General features: G+C 42.7%; 1 protein-coding gene across 1 annotated transcript in view; it reads right to left on the bottom strand.

The window, feature by feature from the left end:
• Ror1 (receptor tyrosine kinase like orphan receptor 1) overlaps window positions 1-17,037 on the bottom strand; it is a 401,244-nt gene that overhangs the window by 153,886 nt on the left and 230,321 nt on the right. Inside the window, exon 2 of the mRNA XM_045149154.1 lies at window positions 4,210-4,281. Within this exon, the coding sequence (XP_045005089.1) occupies window positions 4,210-4,281 (72 nt within the window). The remainder of the gene's footprint in view (window positions 1-4,209; window positions 4,282-17,037) is intronic.

Below are 17,037 nucleotides of genomic sequence, written 5' to 3'. Positions count from 1 at the left end.
GGGACCAAGAGTTGGTTAGAGAAGGAGAAAGGAGTCACTGCATGTCTGGCAGGAAGCTCCCTGGATGGATCCACATACGCAGGTTTTTGTTTCCCTGTCATGGTATTATTTTCACTGCTTTCAGGCCTATGTATCATATTTCTTTAAAATTAACTGCCATAAAGGGAAAGGAAACTAAAAGAGGAGAGAAAATGTGTATTGTCGGGCCAAGGGCAAGTGCACTCTGGGTAGCTGTGCAAGGGCAATGCAAGCTTCCCTGCATCCGGAACAAAGTTGGCTTGTGCAGGGAGCTGACAGAAGCCACCATGTCAGGACACAGCCAGCACAGGAGAAGAGCAAGAAAAAGTCAGGAAACACGCAATGCTGGGTCATTAGACCCATATGCATGGACCATTAACCCAAAGGTGGGATTTTCTGATCTATTCTATTGTTCTCTTGCTGACCTCTATATAAATTATGAGAAGATAGTACTTAAAGCTTGAACTGCTAAACTTGGAGTGTCTTGCCTACCATATGGCAACTCCAGGAACTCAACCAGATACCAGTTTTGAAGATGGAATACAAGGTTGGGTATGCTTTCAAACACCTCAATTCCAGGTGAGCTGTTTGACAGCTTTCCAAGTGCCAACACTATGTGTACCTATTCCCTTTCTCTCTGCTGGAGAGCCAAATACTATATAACTACGAGCACAATAAGTGATAGTACCATCCCATCTAGACCAGCTGAGGGTCAGACTACAGGTCAGCCAGTACCACTGACAAGGGGAGGAAAATACTTCTGAGGTACAGAATCATCTTATGGCCTTTGATGGTGAAGGTCTGGGTTAAGATGTATCTGTCTACTGTGTCATGCAAGTAGCTACCCCATTGTAATACCAACAGGTATCCCATAGACATGACTGCAGTCCAAGAAAATCAACAAGACAAAAGATACAAACACCCCATTCCACAGGTAAGCAAAAGGAAGCTCAAAGTTATGGTAAGTCCAGAACCCATGCTCATAAGAGCCATCCTGTGAATGAAAGCCACTCTCAAATAAAAGTACTCCCACACTATTCTGTTGGCATAGACAATTGCTTACAAATGAAGCAGTTCTTACTAGTTTACTTTTCAATCACAGGTGATCTCCCTTTCTGCTCCTATGGGCATAATTTCTAGTTTATTCTCTAAAAGAATGATTCAGCATACACAGAGAACCTCTGAGACCTCTTGTGATTGAGCATGGAAGGAGAGGAAGGGGCCATCTTTATTCCTACTCCAACACCACGTGATGATACTGAGACCATGAATATCTATTTATTTTCGGGGGCACTGAAGCATTTCTTTCAGAAATTACTCCCATGACCTGCCAATGGTAGCTTTCAAGAACTCTTCCCCCAGGTGACCTTGCCTTTTATATTTCATTTCCTATTAGAAAGAATGAACAGGTACTGTTTGATGCCATGACCAAACAGAAAACCAGGACCTGAGTGAGGCTGGGGATGCAGGAGAGAATGGATGGGTGGGACACAAAGGCACTGGAGGGTACCAAACAATGTAGCAATTTATTTTACTGCTTCTCCATGTGATGCAAGAGAGGGTATACATTCAGCTATCATGCTGGACATAAATCCCTGGAGACTGGTAAGAATACCTGGTAAGAATTGTGGCATTGCCCTAAGAAGCCTGTATACTTTTGATATTTCCACAGGACCATTTGCATATCTCTTAATGGGAATTAAAAGAAACAGTTTCTGATTATCATCTAGTAAAAGATAATACTAAGAATCCCTAGAAAACCCCCACGACCTCTGGAAAGCTATGCTGAATAGAGAAACCTGGGGAGGCCTTTATCCTGCCCTCTGGCCAGAGGCACACTACTGTACCATTTCCTTCTTCAAAGGCAACCACCGATAGTTCCAAGTCTGGAAGGTTGAGTTCTTGGCCCATGACTTCATGACCTTTCTCCATTCACACAAGCCCATCTGTATGGAGATTGGAGGCTGATCACCAGCAGTGTGGAGGTATGATTGCTATCTTGGTGCCACAAGGAGCACATAGAGTAGGGTCACTTATCAAAAGCAAGCATTTGGCACAGTGCCTGGCACAGCCCAGTGTTCTTTGTTTCCTATTTTCCATTTTAAAAAATCTGTAAGTACTTGTTGGAAATCTACTACCTCCTAAACCTTATGCTCGGTACATGATATGGGGAGCAGCAACACATAATCCCAATTTTAACCCTTGATTAGCAAAAGAATTTCCAGATTATTATTATTTATTTATTTATTTATTTATTTTTTGTTTTTCGAGGTAGGGTTTCACTCTAACTCAGGCCGACCTGGAATTCACTATGTAGTCTCAGGGTGGTCTCGAACTCAAGGTGATCCTCCTACCTCTGCCTCCTAAGTGCTGGATTAAAAGCGTGCGCCACCACGCCTGGCTCAGATTAAATTTAATTATAGAAAATATTATGAGCAATGTTTCTCCTAATCCTGCCATCCTAAATACACAATAAAAGTATCATCAATGCAATGACCACACCTATGCTTGCCTTATAAAAGAAGCTATCTCCTGATAGGAAGTAAAACTCCCATTGAGCATTTTGCCTAGAAAGAGAGAGCAGATTAAAACAGACAACTATAACATTGAGTTTTTGAGCTCTGCTCATGGTTTGAGCATCAAATGTCTCCCTACCTATGTCTGAACACTAGTTCCAGCCCCATTTCTGTTCCTAGATCTTCCGAGATGTAATATGCAAGCAGTCTCATGCTCCCACTGTAGTGGCTGCAAGACACCATGAACTCCATCATGCCTTCCTCAATCATGATGGACTGTGCCCTCACAAACAGTGAGCCCAAATATAGCCTTCCTTCAAGTATTTTATCACAGAGATAAGAAAAGTAACTGATACAAACTCATTTTACCACACAATCCCAGAACATAGAATCATTCCTGAGCTAAGGAAGTTTGGTTTTCTTTTGCTTTTGTTTTTGTTTCTGTTTTTTTGTTTTGTTTTGTTTTTTTCCCTGGTAGAGTCTCATTCTACCCTAAGCTTACCTGGAATGAGACTCAGGCTGGCCTCAAACTCACAGTGATCCTCCTACTTTGGCCTCCCAAGTGCTAAGGATTAAAGGCATGCACCACTAGACCTGGTAAACATGAATATTTGTACCACAAGTATTGATGTAGCCATTTTGGTGTAACTCGCCATTTCATATACCTTTATTGAGGATTTTGTAGGAAAAGAGTTTATTCCTACCTCCCACCCAAGTCCCAAAGAGGACAAAGTAGAAATCTTACCTCTAAGGCATTTCCAGCCTTATAGGAGAGAGAGATGTTTAAGACACCATGTGATAACATAAAAAACTACTAAGAGAACAGACAAACAGGATTTTGGAAGTTTCAAAGACAGGCAAATTCCACTGAGGGACTAGACAGGCCTGTAGTTAATTAATAGATAGAATTATGCTCAATCTTGAAGGAGAAATAACTTGCCACCTCGTGGAAGGTGTAGGATAGGTATTGGCAAAGAAAGAACACAAGAAGAGCTTTCCAGATAGAAAGGACAGGAGCACAAGAAGAAATGGAAATATGACTAGAGATACCGCCAGAGGAATAAAGGAACACGGCTAGAAAGACAGATTGAGCCAATTGTTCAGGCTTTGGATGAGCCCAGGCCATAGGATCTCCCTAGAGTGGCCAAAGCTTAGCATATGGTGGGGCTTAATTAGTGCGAAGCAGTAAGTCCATGGCAGGAACCTGTTCCCCATGTGCACAGAGGAGGCTGCTGTCTGCAGGCACAGGCAATTACAAGCATTCCAAATGCTTTGTCCTGAACCCCGTGAGCACATCAAATGCTTGTCGGAAAAGGTCACCCAGCCAACAGCTCTGATCATCCTGGCTCTGGCTGAATCAAATCTCCCAAATATGCTCCACTAGCTATAGTGTCAAGAAGGTCAGAAACAGCCTGGCTTCACATCTTGAAGCATTTTTACCATGTGGAACATTTTAGAGGAAGAAGAGAAAAGAAAGGGAAAAAATACTCTCCCCAGAAATAATATATTTCCAAGTAATTAAATGTTAAATCATCACAAAATAATCTGGGGGTTTATCTTGGCCACCACCTACTTTTAATGATGGGAAAATCAGTTGGCTCAAGGAAGACTATGTCAGGCTTAAAAGTGGAGCTTCCTGCCTCTTCCCCCTCTGAAGCATCTCCCCTCTGCGTACCTTTGTCCAGTTCGCTTGAAATGTTCCAGGGTGAGGTAGGCACCAACTCAGCAGTGACAGACAGCTCTGTTTCTGGAATGAGAAAGGAGGAAAAGGAAAAGACAGAGAAATATTAAATACAGTAAGTTATGGGTGATCCAGTCAAAGAGCCTACCTTGAGACCACTGCACTCCCACAGTTTATTGTACAACTCTAGCGGCCTTAGAGGTCTTCCACAGGTACAAGCTGGAGGTTAGATGTGAAGGCCTTTACTTTGAAATTCTGTCTTGAAATTAAAATTGAAAACATTATGTGAACAAAAAAATCACAGACAGGGCTGGAGAGATGGCTTAGCAGTTAAGGCTCTTGCCTGTGAAGCCTAAGGACCCAGGTTTGACTCTCCAGATCCCATGTATGCCAGATGCACAAAGGTGAGGCAAGTGCAATGTCACATATGCCCACTAGGTGGCTCAAGTGTCTAGATATCAACGTCAGTGGTTGAGGCCTTGTCACACCAATTCTCTCTCTCTGTGTCTGTCTCTCTAAAATAAAAAGAAAAAAAATTTAAAAAAAAAACATAGACAGAAACAATCACACATTATCAAAGTGGTCTTGTAAGTAGACCAGCCTCGGATTAATCCATGTGGTTGTCTTCCCATGGAAAATATGAGCAGCACTGCCCCTGCTGCTGACTTCTGTCTGTGATTCCACAAACAGAAATGCAGTCTCAACTCTGGCACTTTAACTTGAGACAAATGAAAGCTAATCTGAACACAGAGAGCCATTTGTGGTAGCTAAACTTAAATGATTATCTTTGAAGTCACCAGAAGCTAAAGCAAACATGCAAAGCAACCACCTGAAGGATGGTTTTAAAGCTGTCCAAAAATAGACCATACTACACAAATGACGTTTTGCCATTGTTTTTGAGAATTTAAACCATGACATCATTCTTCTAGAATATTTTAATAGGGTTATAATAACTTTTCCATAGGTGGTATCTACATACATACATGCTCACCATATTAAAGAACATTAGTGTTGGACAGGATCTTTGGAGGTCCAGGTCACCAGATATATGGCACATATGATGTCACCCCATCCAGACCCTTTATTCTCTTGTAGACATCATGAATCTATTTTGATCAAAACCCTCTCTCCTACTTCTTTCCAACTAGTCCCTCTTTTTTGAAGTTTTTTTTTAATGTTAGAGAGAACGAGTGAGAAAGAGACAGATAAAGACAGAGAGAAGTAGAATTGGCACTCCAGGGCCTCAGCCACTGCAATCAGTCTCCAGACACTAGCACCACTTAGTGGGCATGTGCAACCTTGTGCTTGCCTCACCTTTGTGTGTCTGGCTTATGTGAGATCTTGAGAGTCAAACATGGGTCCTTAGGCTTCACAGGCAAGAGCCTTAACTGCTAAGCCACCTCTCTAGACCTCTTCCCTCTTTTACTCTGATGTCTGGCTGGCTGCCTTCCTCGATTATGCATGATGAAATGTGGATGGGTCCAGCACCATCTGGTCTTGTGCAGTTAATGATTGCTACTGCATAGGCATGAATGCAATGGCCACATCATGTCAAATACAGTATTCTAAAGCATTCTTCCCCATCCTCTGGCTCTCATCATCTCTGCCATGTCTTCTACAATGTTCCCCATGCCTTAGCAGGTATGGTAGAGATGTTTTATTAAGTGCTGAGCACTTAACTGTCACTTCTCCTCAGCACTGTGATGAGTTCTGAGTCTTGCCAGTGCCCACTGGACTATGGCTCTTTTTGACTAGTCTAAGCTAGCTGTACAGTTTTTTCAAAATAGTGCATTGAAGGTAGCCACTAAGGCAGGTCTGAGTTGGAAAGCAAGTTGAAGAGGTACTCTACCAACTCTACCCTCAGGATGGGTATCCCATGTAGAAGACTGCACTGAGGTGTGCTAACTGCTACACTTTGGAGCCTGTGGGTATGACCCTGCTGCACATCACTCTGACTGCCACCCACTTTGGCTCTTTCAATCATGTCAGCTCACTTTTGCAGTGTGCACTTATGTGACTAGCCTTATGAAAAACACTCCAACACACAGACTTCAGGGACTTTGGAAGCAGGAGCGTGGCAGCTGGCAAAGGCCAGGAAAGTGTTGGGATCAAGGCAGATCTTTATAGCATTTAGGCTTAATATTTTCATAGCTTCATCTCACTCCTGCTTACAGCTAAACTGCCAGAGACCCAGGTTTCAGTTCACAGAATTAACTTCATACAGTTAGCTGTATGTTATTGGGTTTTCCCAACCCATATTTGAATTGCTGATTGAATATATTTTGGGACCAATGACAAATGGATAGATTGGCACTCTAACAGTGAAAGTGCTCCTGATATGTCCCTGATATGTACCACTTGGCTCTTGGGCAACAGAAAAGATAATTTCAGCTTGTGAGCTCATTAACTGATTGTGTTGGTTTGCTGTTGTCAGCTTTAAAATTCATTCCTTTAGATAACCACAGGTTCAGCTTCTCAGATAAAGTGATAAAATAATAAAAAAGAGGGCTGGAGAGCTGGCTTAACGGATAAAGCACTTGGCTGTGAAGCCTAAGGACTCATGTTCAGCTCTCCAGGTCCCACATAAGCCAGATACACAGTGATGCAAGCTCACAATTTCACACATGCACACACATCTGGAGTTTGACTGCAGTGACTAGAGGCCTTGGCATTGCAATTCTCTCTCTCCTTTCTCTCTCTCTTGCATAAAAAGCCCCAGTCTGTTGTGCTTGCCTCAAAAAATCATTAAAAATAATGTCATTTAAAATATGAATAATAACCACCTTGAAAAGAATTGTTTTCTTAGGCCAACAATTTTCCCCCACTTTTCGAGGTTGGGTCTCGTTCTAGCCGAGGATGACCTGGGAATCACTATAGAGTCTCAGGTTGGCCTTAACTCACAGCAATCCTCCTACCTCTGCCTTCCAAGTGTTGGGATTAAAGGCGTGATCCACCACGCTTAACTTAGGCCAACTTTTTAAAAGGCTAACTTATTTCTTTTTTGTTCATGTTTGTATATAGTATGTGGGGTGCGTGTGTGTGTGCTCCCTGCACATGGGTGCAGAGGAAGATATTAGGTGTCGTCCCCTATCACTTATTTTCCTAGGCAGAGTCTCTTACTGCACCTGGAGTTCTACATTTTTCATTTACACTAGGTGACCAGGGAGCACCAACTCTCCTCCTATCTTGACCTCTCTCAAAACTGGGTTTATAGCAGTCACACCTGGTCTCTTACATGGGTGTTTGACATTCAACTCAGGTTTTTAGGCACTTTTACCCACCGAGCAAGTTGCCAGCCCAATATCAGTAATTTCCCTTCCCTAACTCCCCAAATAATGGCTAATTCCTTTTCCTATAAATGAATGTTGAATTTTAAGTATAGAGAAATGGAACACATTTCAACCTGAGCTCAATCAATCCCATGGATACCAGAAGCTTTGGAAAGAGACACAATCATCAGCCTTTGACCCTGGGAATTCCAACCATGTACTCCTGTTCTTCTCACTAGCAAAGGGTGCACTGTTCCATCCATATGGACTATCACACCAGCAGCTTTGCCTTGTGTCATGCCATTGTTTAGTCAATATGTGACATTGGGTACACAGATGTTAGTAGGAATACAACAATTGAAAGAACAGTCATGAATTTTGTGATCATTAGTGGGTCATGTGACTTTTTAAAAAGTATTTTATTTATTTGTACGTGTGTGAGAAAGTGACAGGGAAGAGGGTGAGACAGAAATATATAGAGAGAGTTAGAATGGCACACCAAGGCCTTGTGTCACTGTAAACAAAGTCCAGATGCATAAGGCACTTTGTGCATGTGGCTCTGTGGCAGTTCTGGGGAATTACACCTGGGCTGGAAGGCTTTGCAAGCAAGCACCTTTGACTGCTGCACTACCTCCCCAGCCCCCTTACTTGGTGTTTTTTTTTTTTTTTGACTTTTCATCTGTACAATGGGAATAACAAAAGTTCCTAATGGGACTGTGAGAAGGCTTAAATTCAATGTTGGACCAAGATCCTGCAGGGGCCTCCTCCTGTGTGGTGAGGCAGAGTAGCTATCCTCCATGTGACTACTCTGCCGGCTGCTATGTCAATTTTGGAAATAATGCATTCGCTATGCCTTTAAAATGACTGCATTTCACAAGCTTCACTAATCCAAACCAATCTTTGTGAGGTTTTCCTGAGTCAGTTACCATTTCTCTAGGATCTTAAGCATTTATATGTAGTTTTATCCAATTTAAGCAAATCAAGTACATTTTAGGAAATTTCAGCCTTTGTAGGAGAGCAAATCTCACAAGCCATTCTTCAGATTTAATCCATAGGTGTATTATCCTTGTAGTTTCTCTGCTGATTGACTTTCTGGCACTGATTCTGTAAGACGTAAGGCTGTGGTGGTTAAGCCTGAGCAGTGGGAGTTATTTGGAAGGGTGGGGGCTTGACTTGCCCTCAGCAATGGAAGCCTGTGCCCCAAAAGGGATCCAGGCAGGTAGAGACCTGACATCACAGGATACCTAAGCTCTTCCAAGAAGCATCCCTCCACAGTACATCCTGTATCCCTGGCCCAGGGCTTCATGAGGTCACACAGACACATACTTGAGACAAGTGGCAGCCCAATGGCCACAAAGGATGAGTGCAACAGAAGGAAGTGCCGTTCTTGACCAGAGCCACTCAGTCCTAGAATGATGGGTTCTGAGGCCTAAGACTTACTTACCAGTCTTTAGGGGGTTATCAGTATCAGGGAATACAAGAGGATTTGAGAATAGATCAACAAGAGAAAGAAGCTCTGGATCTTTCTTCAGAAAACAGAACCAATTCATCTTTTATTTATAAAAGTTATACCACATGGTAAACAGGCTCCAATCCTTTTTAAGTTTTTTTTTAAATTATGTATGATTTTCTTATTTTACAAATGAAGAAAGTGAGGCAGATAGACTCCAAGCAGTTTGCCAAATTCACAGATACTCTTCTACAGTCAAGCCTTAGAAATGAAGTTATGCCCACTTCTCAGAGACCTCCAGTTTCTTCATTCACTGCTCCTAGAATGTGACCCACATCCTTGCAACTGAGTTCTTCAGATAGTCCAAGAGTTCCTAAGCAGCCTACCAAAGGGCCACAGCATCTTCCTCAGCCTGTGACCCTGAGGGGTGGCAGGGATTGCTTATGGCTCTGAGATCTCTGGTATACAGTATTATGTCTGATATCACCCTTGCTACCTTTGTGCCTTACTGAAGAAGCCACAGCCACCAAGGGATGGCTGGGAAAGGAGCAGTCTGCCTGGAGACAGGCACTCTCCACAGTACAGGGGACAGTTAGTCTGGGCATTTCTACATTTCTACTTCCCTAGGCTCACGATCGGTGTACCCAGTGGCCTGAGCAAGAGTCTTTCCTACTTTAAGCACCCAGGTGCTTGCTATAGAGAAAGGTAATCCAGGGTATGCCTCAGCTCCTGGAGATAGTCTGGATAGAAAGTGTCCGCGAGGACATCATAATCCTCAGTGACCTCAGATCAGGATGTCTAGTGTAGTCTCTAAGTGAAGTCTTCATGATAGTCATCAGGAAAGACAGTACTAGCCTGAATCCCTACTCAATCCTCAACTACACAAGCTGTGACAACGTGGAGTTTTTTTTGCATCAAAACATGTTATTCCTTTGTGAAGAGCACAATTAACATATATAAATTCAAGATATATGAAAATTTGAAACACTCTGCCCATGTTATTTATGGGAACTACAAAGAGAAAGAAAAAGAGATGCCTCAGTCTTAACGTGTTTGAGAGGCTCTGTTTGCACTCACAGCTTTTCTGAAGGGTCTTTTAAGGTAGGGACCAAGTGTCCCTCCATCTTGTGAATGCAGACTCTGAGCTACAGGTAGGAAGGCATCATGCGAAAGCCCCTACGGAGGGGCTGCTGTCACCCAGGCCTCCACAGGAAGAGCCAAACATAGCATGCCATTATTGGGGGACAGAGGCTGGCTGACACGCCCAATTTCTATGGCTCAAGAGTCCTTTAGCCCAGTAAATTGTGCACAACAGGGTTTGAGAACCAAACTTGAGACAACATTCGTCCCAGACCAATGCTTGACTTGCCACTTCTAAACCTAGAGTGCATGGCCCACGCTCTGTGAAACTACAATGACTCTGTGGTTCCACATGCAGGATTAGAATGGGGATAAAAATGTCTAGCCTGTATCTTAACACTTCCCCAAACCTTACAGTCTTGTGGGACAGAAGTATACAAACTCAAAGAGACCAGGACCCAGCACACTAGAGCAACAGTAGACCTGACAGACATGGCCTCACTGTCCCACCAGCCTCCCCACCTGGGCTACAAAGGCTAAAACACCACATAAAGTTAAAAGAAGAATACAGTGCATGGCCAAGATGTAAAGAAAAACAACTTCCTAGATGACAAAAAGAAAGAAAAACTGAGTTGATATTAAGGTGCCTGTGAACCAGTTTCTAATAGTGATTAAAGTCAGAGAGGGGCTGGAGAGATAGCTTAGTGGTTAAGGCACTTTGTGGCAAAGCCAGAGACCCCAGAACCCATGCAAAGCCAGATGCACAAGATGGTGCAATGTGTCTCGAGTTCATTTGCACTTGCTACAGGCTCTGTGCACCCATTTGCTTTCTTTTTCAAATAAATAATTTAAAAAATAAGAGAATGAGAAGCCAGAGCAAAAATAGAGTTTCCTGCCTAAGCTTTACAAGGGTCTGGCTGAGCTGCCCTGATCGTCCAGAGGCACTTGTGATTCCCAGGATTTGGGCAGGGGGAAGGAGAGAGAGAAATCTCCACATGATATCAAAAGGGTGCACAAAGGTCAAAGAGATTATACACATTCTTGACATATGTCCTTCCAGTAATTGCAGCTCACATAATCACAGTATAATATCAAAACTGGGAATCTCATATTGCTCCGAGATGTATACATAGTTTGGTCTTCTCATTGCATGTGGAGATTCATGTATCCACTGCTGTAGTCAAAATAACCACCATTTCATCACCACTAAAGTCTTCCTTCTGGAACCCTTAACAGTACACCCCCCCCCCCCCAAGCATGCCCAGTCCCTGAAACACTGAATTGTTTTCTGTTTCTATCACCTAGTCGCTTCAGGATTATTTTATAAAAGGATTCATGTAGTATGTGGCCTTTTGAGACTAGCTCATTTTTACTCAGTATAATGCTCTTGAGATTTATCCAATTTGCTTCCTTTAATGATGATCTGTTCTTTCTCACTCCTAAATATTATCTCATGGCATGATGTTGTACACTTTGTTTACCCATTCACTTCTGGCATTAGGTCTTTCCATTTTCTATACCATAAAAAATTGTATAAATCCAGTCTGCTAAATTAGTTACTTCAATCAAAGGAAACAACATCCAGAAGGAAAGAATTGTATGTAAAAATTATAACAAGCCAATAAATTGCGCTGTATGATGGAATCGTTAAATAGGTGTGGGCACTAAAATCTAACATGGTAAGAGGGACGGCAGAGGGGACAGTGGCCTTCTGGCAACACTGAGGAAGAATAACCAAGGAACAGGGGCTTCATAGAGAGATTGTTCTAGGCTGAGGAGGACACACTAGTGGCAGTAACTTCGGGATGCACTCACTTCCAGTTTTCTGCTGTTGTTAGTGTTTGTTTTTTTTTAGTCTTTTTTTTAATAGACAAAAATGAAACATCATAGCTTATTTCTAAGGAGGCAAAATCTTGTTGGGCAGTGCAAAGCCCAAGAGCTTTGAAAATCAGTCAGACTGTCTTCCCCAAGGAGAAGGTCAAGGATCAAGGCCATGGTTAGTACTCCCTTCCCGACCAGCCCGCAATGCCTCTGGTACAGCTGCAGTCACAGTTTGTTTTGGCCTCTGGAGGCAGCTCATGAAAGTATGCTGGGAAATGCTGAGCCTGGAAACCAGTCTGGCCTCACCCCTAAGGATCTTCTTCATCTCCTTTTTGGTTGCCATAGACAGGCAGAGGGCTAATGACATCAGGACACCTCGCTCCCATTCCTGTTATAACTGGACTTCCTCCTCAAGTGCTGTTTCTATCAGCAGAGCCTCCTGGTGGCTCCTCCCCTTCCCTTGTCCATCAATGCCACCCCACGGTGCTTGCCGTTACATTTCCACTTTGTGTGACCTACATGAACTCATTTTATATTCTACAGTCTATTTTAGTTTTTTTTGCTTATTTTTATTTATTTGTTTGAGAGCAACAGACAGAGAAGGGGGGAGAGAGAGAGAAAGAGACAGAGATAGAGAATGGGTGCGCCATGACCCACAGCCTCTGTGAACGAACTCCAGACACATGCGCCACCTTGTATACCTGGCTTACGTGGGTCCTGGGGAATCAAGCCTCAAACCAGGGTCCTTAGGCTTCACAGGCAAGCACTTAACCACTGAGCCATCTTTCCAGCCCTCAACAGTCTATTTTATAATAAAATCTTATTACCTAGCAATTTTGTTTCATAAATTTAGAGTCACTGGCCATTCAAAAAGAAATAGCAGATCCAAAAAAGAAGTCTTTATTTATTTTTTTTTTTTGCCCTTCCCTCATAGCTTGAGAATTTATTCTTGTCTATGGCAGAGTCCTACCACAATGACAATGAAATGAAATTGCACTAGGTATGCACTAAAGCCATCACACACAATAGCAGTTTGGAAAACAAATGACCAGAAGGAGTAAAAAGTCCATTTTCTCCTAGATTTTAATGTCTCTATTCATTTGTTCACTGATCCAACTACCTAACTATCCACCCACTGGTCTATCCATTCACCAAGCATTATTGAGCACCTGTGCTCATGTGCCAGAAAGTAATGTCAAGGTGGCTCTCACTTCATGGAGCTCCTGGTTTGGAAGGGACAGAGAGAAAAAGAGAAAAAATTACAAAACGGTTTGATAAATCCTATGAAGGGGGTATGACAGGCAAACATTAGTACAATCTTGAAGAAACCAATCTTGACCAAAAAAAATGTAGTGATGAACTTTCTATAGTTTGTGACTAGTCAGATGTCTAGGTAGACATGGACCAGATATCCTTTGGAATAAAGTAGGATTTTCTACAAGTGGACAATGAGCTGAGACATGGTGAATCAAGTCTCACCCTGTCATCTCAGGAGAAGTGGTCCACAGTGGTGTACCCACTGAAGGCCACTGAGACCACACACTTGTTACTGTACTCAACAGAGTCACAGACAGGGAATGTCTCTCCTAATCTTAATGATCATCCTAACACTACATACTTCAACTGGTGTAGAGTCATTTGTGCTTTTATCTCCTAGCAACATAAGTACCGGGAGGGAATGGAGGGTAGATATAATCTGTTTTTCTAAGAGGGTCTCAATTATCAGTTCCCCTTGTCTTTTGTCATTTATATTTGGTCCCTAGCAAAGAGAAAGTAATTGCCTATTCAACCTGGTACTATGAAAAGCTAGATGATGTCTGCTTCAGTCAGCCTGTTGAGAGAGCAACAATGACACACAACAGAGGAAGTACAGTTCTGAGGAGGTGGTGCTGGGCACTAAAGCTAGAGACGTGGTAGGGTAGGCTTTCTACACTGGGTCACCCCCAACCTTCGCAAGAAAGAATATTTGCTTTGCTCTGTTTTTATTTTTGAGACTGAGTCTTGCTAAGTAGCCCAGGATTACTTTGAACTCATTATCCTCCTACCTCAGCCTCCCAACTGCTAGAATTATAAGAGCTAAAAGACTACATTTTGGAGCACAAATCCCACCTCCATGAAAGAATGTGATGCTCACATGCATGAACTCCACATGGGAATCCCAAACTTCTAGCAGAATACTTCTGTGTTATGCTGTGTTTGAATCACAGCATAGCAGCCTACAATTTAACAAGAAAATAAAACAAACCTGCTAATTCAATGAATTTCAATACTACTGAAAAGACAAAACAAATGGGATTACTCAATTTCTTTACTTTGCAATTTATCACATTGATTCTCCTTTGGTCATCAGTACGTGGTCGTCCTTTGATTTTGACTGGACAATATCTGGAGAGTGATTTCCATACCTCAGGCCTCCACTACGTCCTTGATGGAGACTGTACTAGAGGATGGACCTGGAGGTGAGGCAGCAGGTGAAAGGGTCAGTTTCAGAGTGGGATATGCTCCCCTCCTAGCTCTGTCACAGTCCAGCTATGGCATTGGAAGAATTATTTGCCATCCTCAGCTCCTCATTCATAAAATGGGCCTACTACAACCCTGCAGTCTGTTTTGGGGAGCTGACAGGGAGAATAGCTGGAGATGAGGTCAGTGTCCAACAAATGGTAAGCCCTGCACACAGTTACAGGAAGTTTCTTTATGAACATTAGATATAGCAAAGGGTGTTCAGTTTATTGACTCCAAAACCCATTTAGGAAGCATATGAGACAAGGTTATATTTTTGGACTGCTGCTTCACAACTCTTGAATCTGCCAGGTGAGTCTTCTATTATCTAAAGTCACACACTGGGCCTCTCAAACCACTAGCATGGCAAACCTCAAGTAATGGCATGCCTGTAAGAAATAAACAAATAAATGCAAGAAGACTTACATGAACTGAGAGCTTTAATGTAATTTAAGAATTCAGAGGCAAGGGAATTGGCACATCATTTGGGCAGCAAACACAACATTGAGATAGCTAAATGAACATTAACCAAGAAAAAAACTTGAATCTCTAGAATACCTTTCAAAGCCAAATATTTATGTTCAGTTTGAAGGCCCCTCAATTGGTTGGCTACACAGACTTTAGATGGAAATCCATGACTCTGCAAAGAATGGTGAGTGCTGTCTGAACCACTGACTACTCACACAGGATCTCAATGGTAGGCTGTGTGTGGAGCCTTTCATTAAATGAGCAAATTGGACACACTCTAAAAACTTGTCACAATCCTACTTGAGGCACAGAAGGAGGAGAAACAAACCCCCTTTCAGCCCCAATTCCTAGCCACTTAAAGCAGTTCCAAAGAGAAGCCCACTTTGGATGCAATTGAGACAGCTATTAAGATTCCAGGCACCTTGCAGTAAGACAAGTTCCTTGTATTTAGGCTGGACTTCTTTCGAAAAGTCTGCACACAGAAAAGGCTTTATTAACTCATGACTCCATATGGGAAGTACCAAGGCCTAAGATACGCATAGCCCGGTTGGATTGGAGGAAACTCAGACTAGAGCAGAGAACTTGATTGAGGTCCCTGGTGTGTCATCAGCTCATCAGCTTCCAGAACACAGCCGTAACCCTTTCCTCACTCCAGCCCCATGCAGGCCCTCCGCTGCCCTCCTCTCCACCTCCTCTTCCACTCAGCTGCTAACTGAATGGTGGATGGCACACTTGCCAGCTACAGGACATCCCCCTCCCTCTTCTAGCATCTTTCTAATTCACGCATTGAAAATTCCCCAAATATGATGAGTAAAAGGGAGAGGAGCAATTAAAAATAATCTAGTGAAAGTATAATTTGTACCTTTGGGCTATCTCTAAAAATCAAGTGTTTAAATTAATGGGATTGAGGGCCTCCAGGATTAGTGAAAATAATTTCAACCACAGAGGTAAATGTAGGAGGATTATTATTATCCTTCAAAAGTAGTAACATGGTTTACCTCCAGCCAGAGTAGTCCAGGCATGTAGAATCTAGATGGCTGGCAATTTTCAAACATTTAATTTACCTCAAGTTGCTCCAGTTTAAAGTGCTGCATCTGTCTGGACTGGATTTCCTTACCATGGATTCAGATGGCCTGAGGAGATCAATAATTAGTACTAAATAGAGGGTAACGTTAAGCATAGCCTAAGTTAAGGCCAAAATCCTTTCCAGATTATCTTTTGCAATCCCATAGTATTTTATCTCCTCTTCCTTAAATTACTGTTTAAGGTGACCTTCAATTGCTTGAGTATTCTTCTTAATCCCCAAGACTGAATACTTCTGGAGGCTGGGGATGGGCTTTTGCTTGTCTCCACATTGCTCTCAGCACCATCACTAAACTCAGTCACCATTCAATACATGTGCTCTGAAAGCAGTCACTAATCACTGCACTCTCTCTGTACTACTAGCCTAGGGGAGGCACTGTAGATTCAAACCATCATCATTTATTCCTCTAAGTAGTACAGTAGACTGCAAAATTGACCTTAGGCAAGTCTTTGCCCCAACTTCAGGGTTTCCTCACATACCAGCAGGTGAAACTATTTCACCTTGGTGAAATATCTTGTTTTTACATTGAGGCTCATGGATTCAGAGGCATTTTGGCCCATGATGGCGAGGAAGGCATGGCAGAATGGCAGCTCCCTACATTCATGGCTAGGAATGTGAGACACAACTTTCTCCCATTGCACACAGGACCTGAACTAGGACAGAGTACCCCCTTCAAAGACTTCTTCAGAAAGCTCAACTACGTGCGCTCTTTGTGCAGACTTTGCTGAAGGAAAGAGCTACCTCAATACAAGGCCCTTATGCTGAGTAGTCTTTCCTGTGCACACAATACTTTTGAATCATCCCCAGTGAAGTGATGGAGTCTTTATCCACCATCTAATCTGGATTGCTTGTGACTTACCTTGGCTCACAGAGCTTAATGAGCTCAACCCCACTCACTGCAAACTACAGAACCCTCTCCCCAACACTGACTCCTAAGCTAAATCCGTCCTTGTTTCACATATTACATTATGGAATGGCTTGTTAGTACATACCCATTTACAGATGAGGACAAAGGCTCTTGAGGTTAGGGAACAGCCTAAAGCCAGAGGGACAGAGACAGGATTTGAACCCTTCTGAACCAAAGCTCTTAGTTTCCCACCCTGAAAACATGATTTCAGGTGTTGTTGTACATTCAGAGGTAGGTTTGGGAT

This window comes from Jaculus jaculus, chromosome 5, assembly GCF_020740685.1.
Source record: "Jaculus jaculus isolate mJacJac1 chromosome 5, mJacJac1.mat.Y.cur, whole genome shotgun sequence".
Lineage (NCBI taxonomy): Eukaryota > Metazoa > Chordata > Mammalia > Rodentia > Dipodidae > Jaculus > Jaculus jaculus.
Note: the sequence above shows the minus strand (reverse complement) of the source record. Positions and strands in the feature narration are given on the sequence as shown.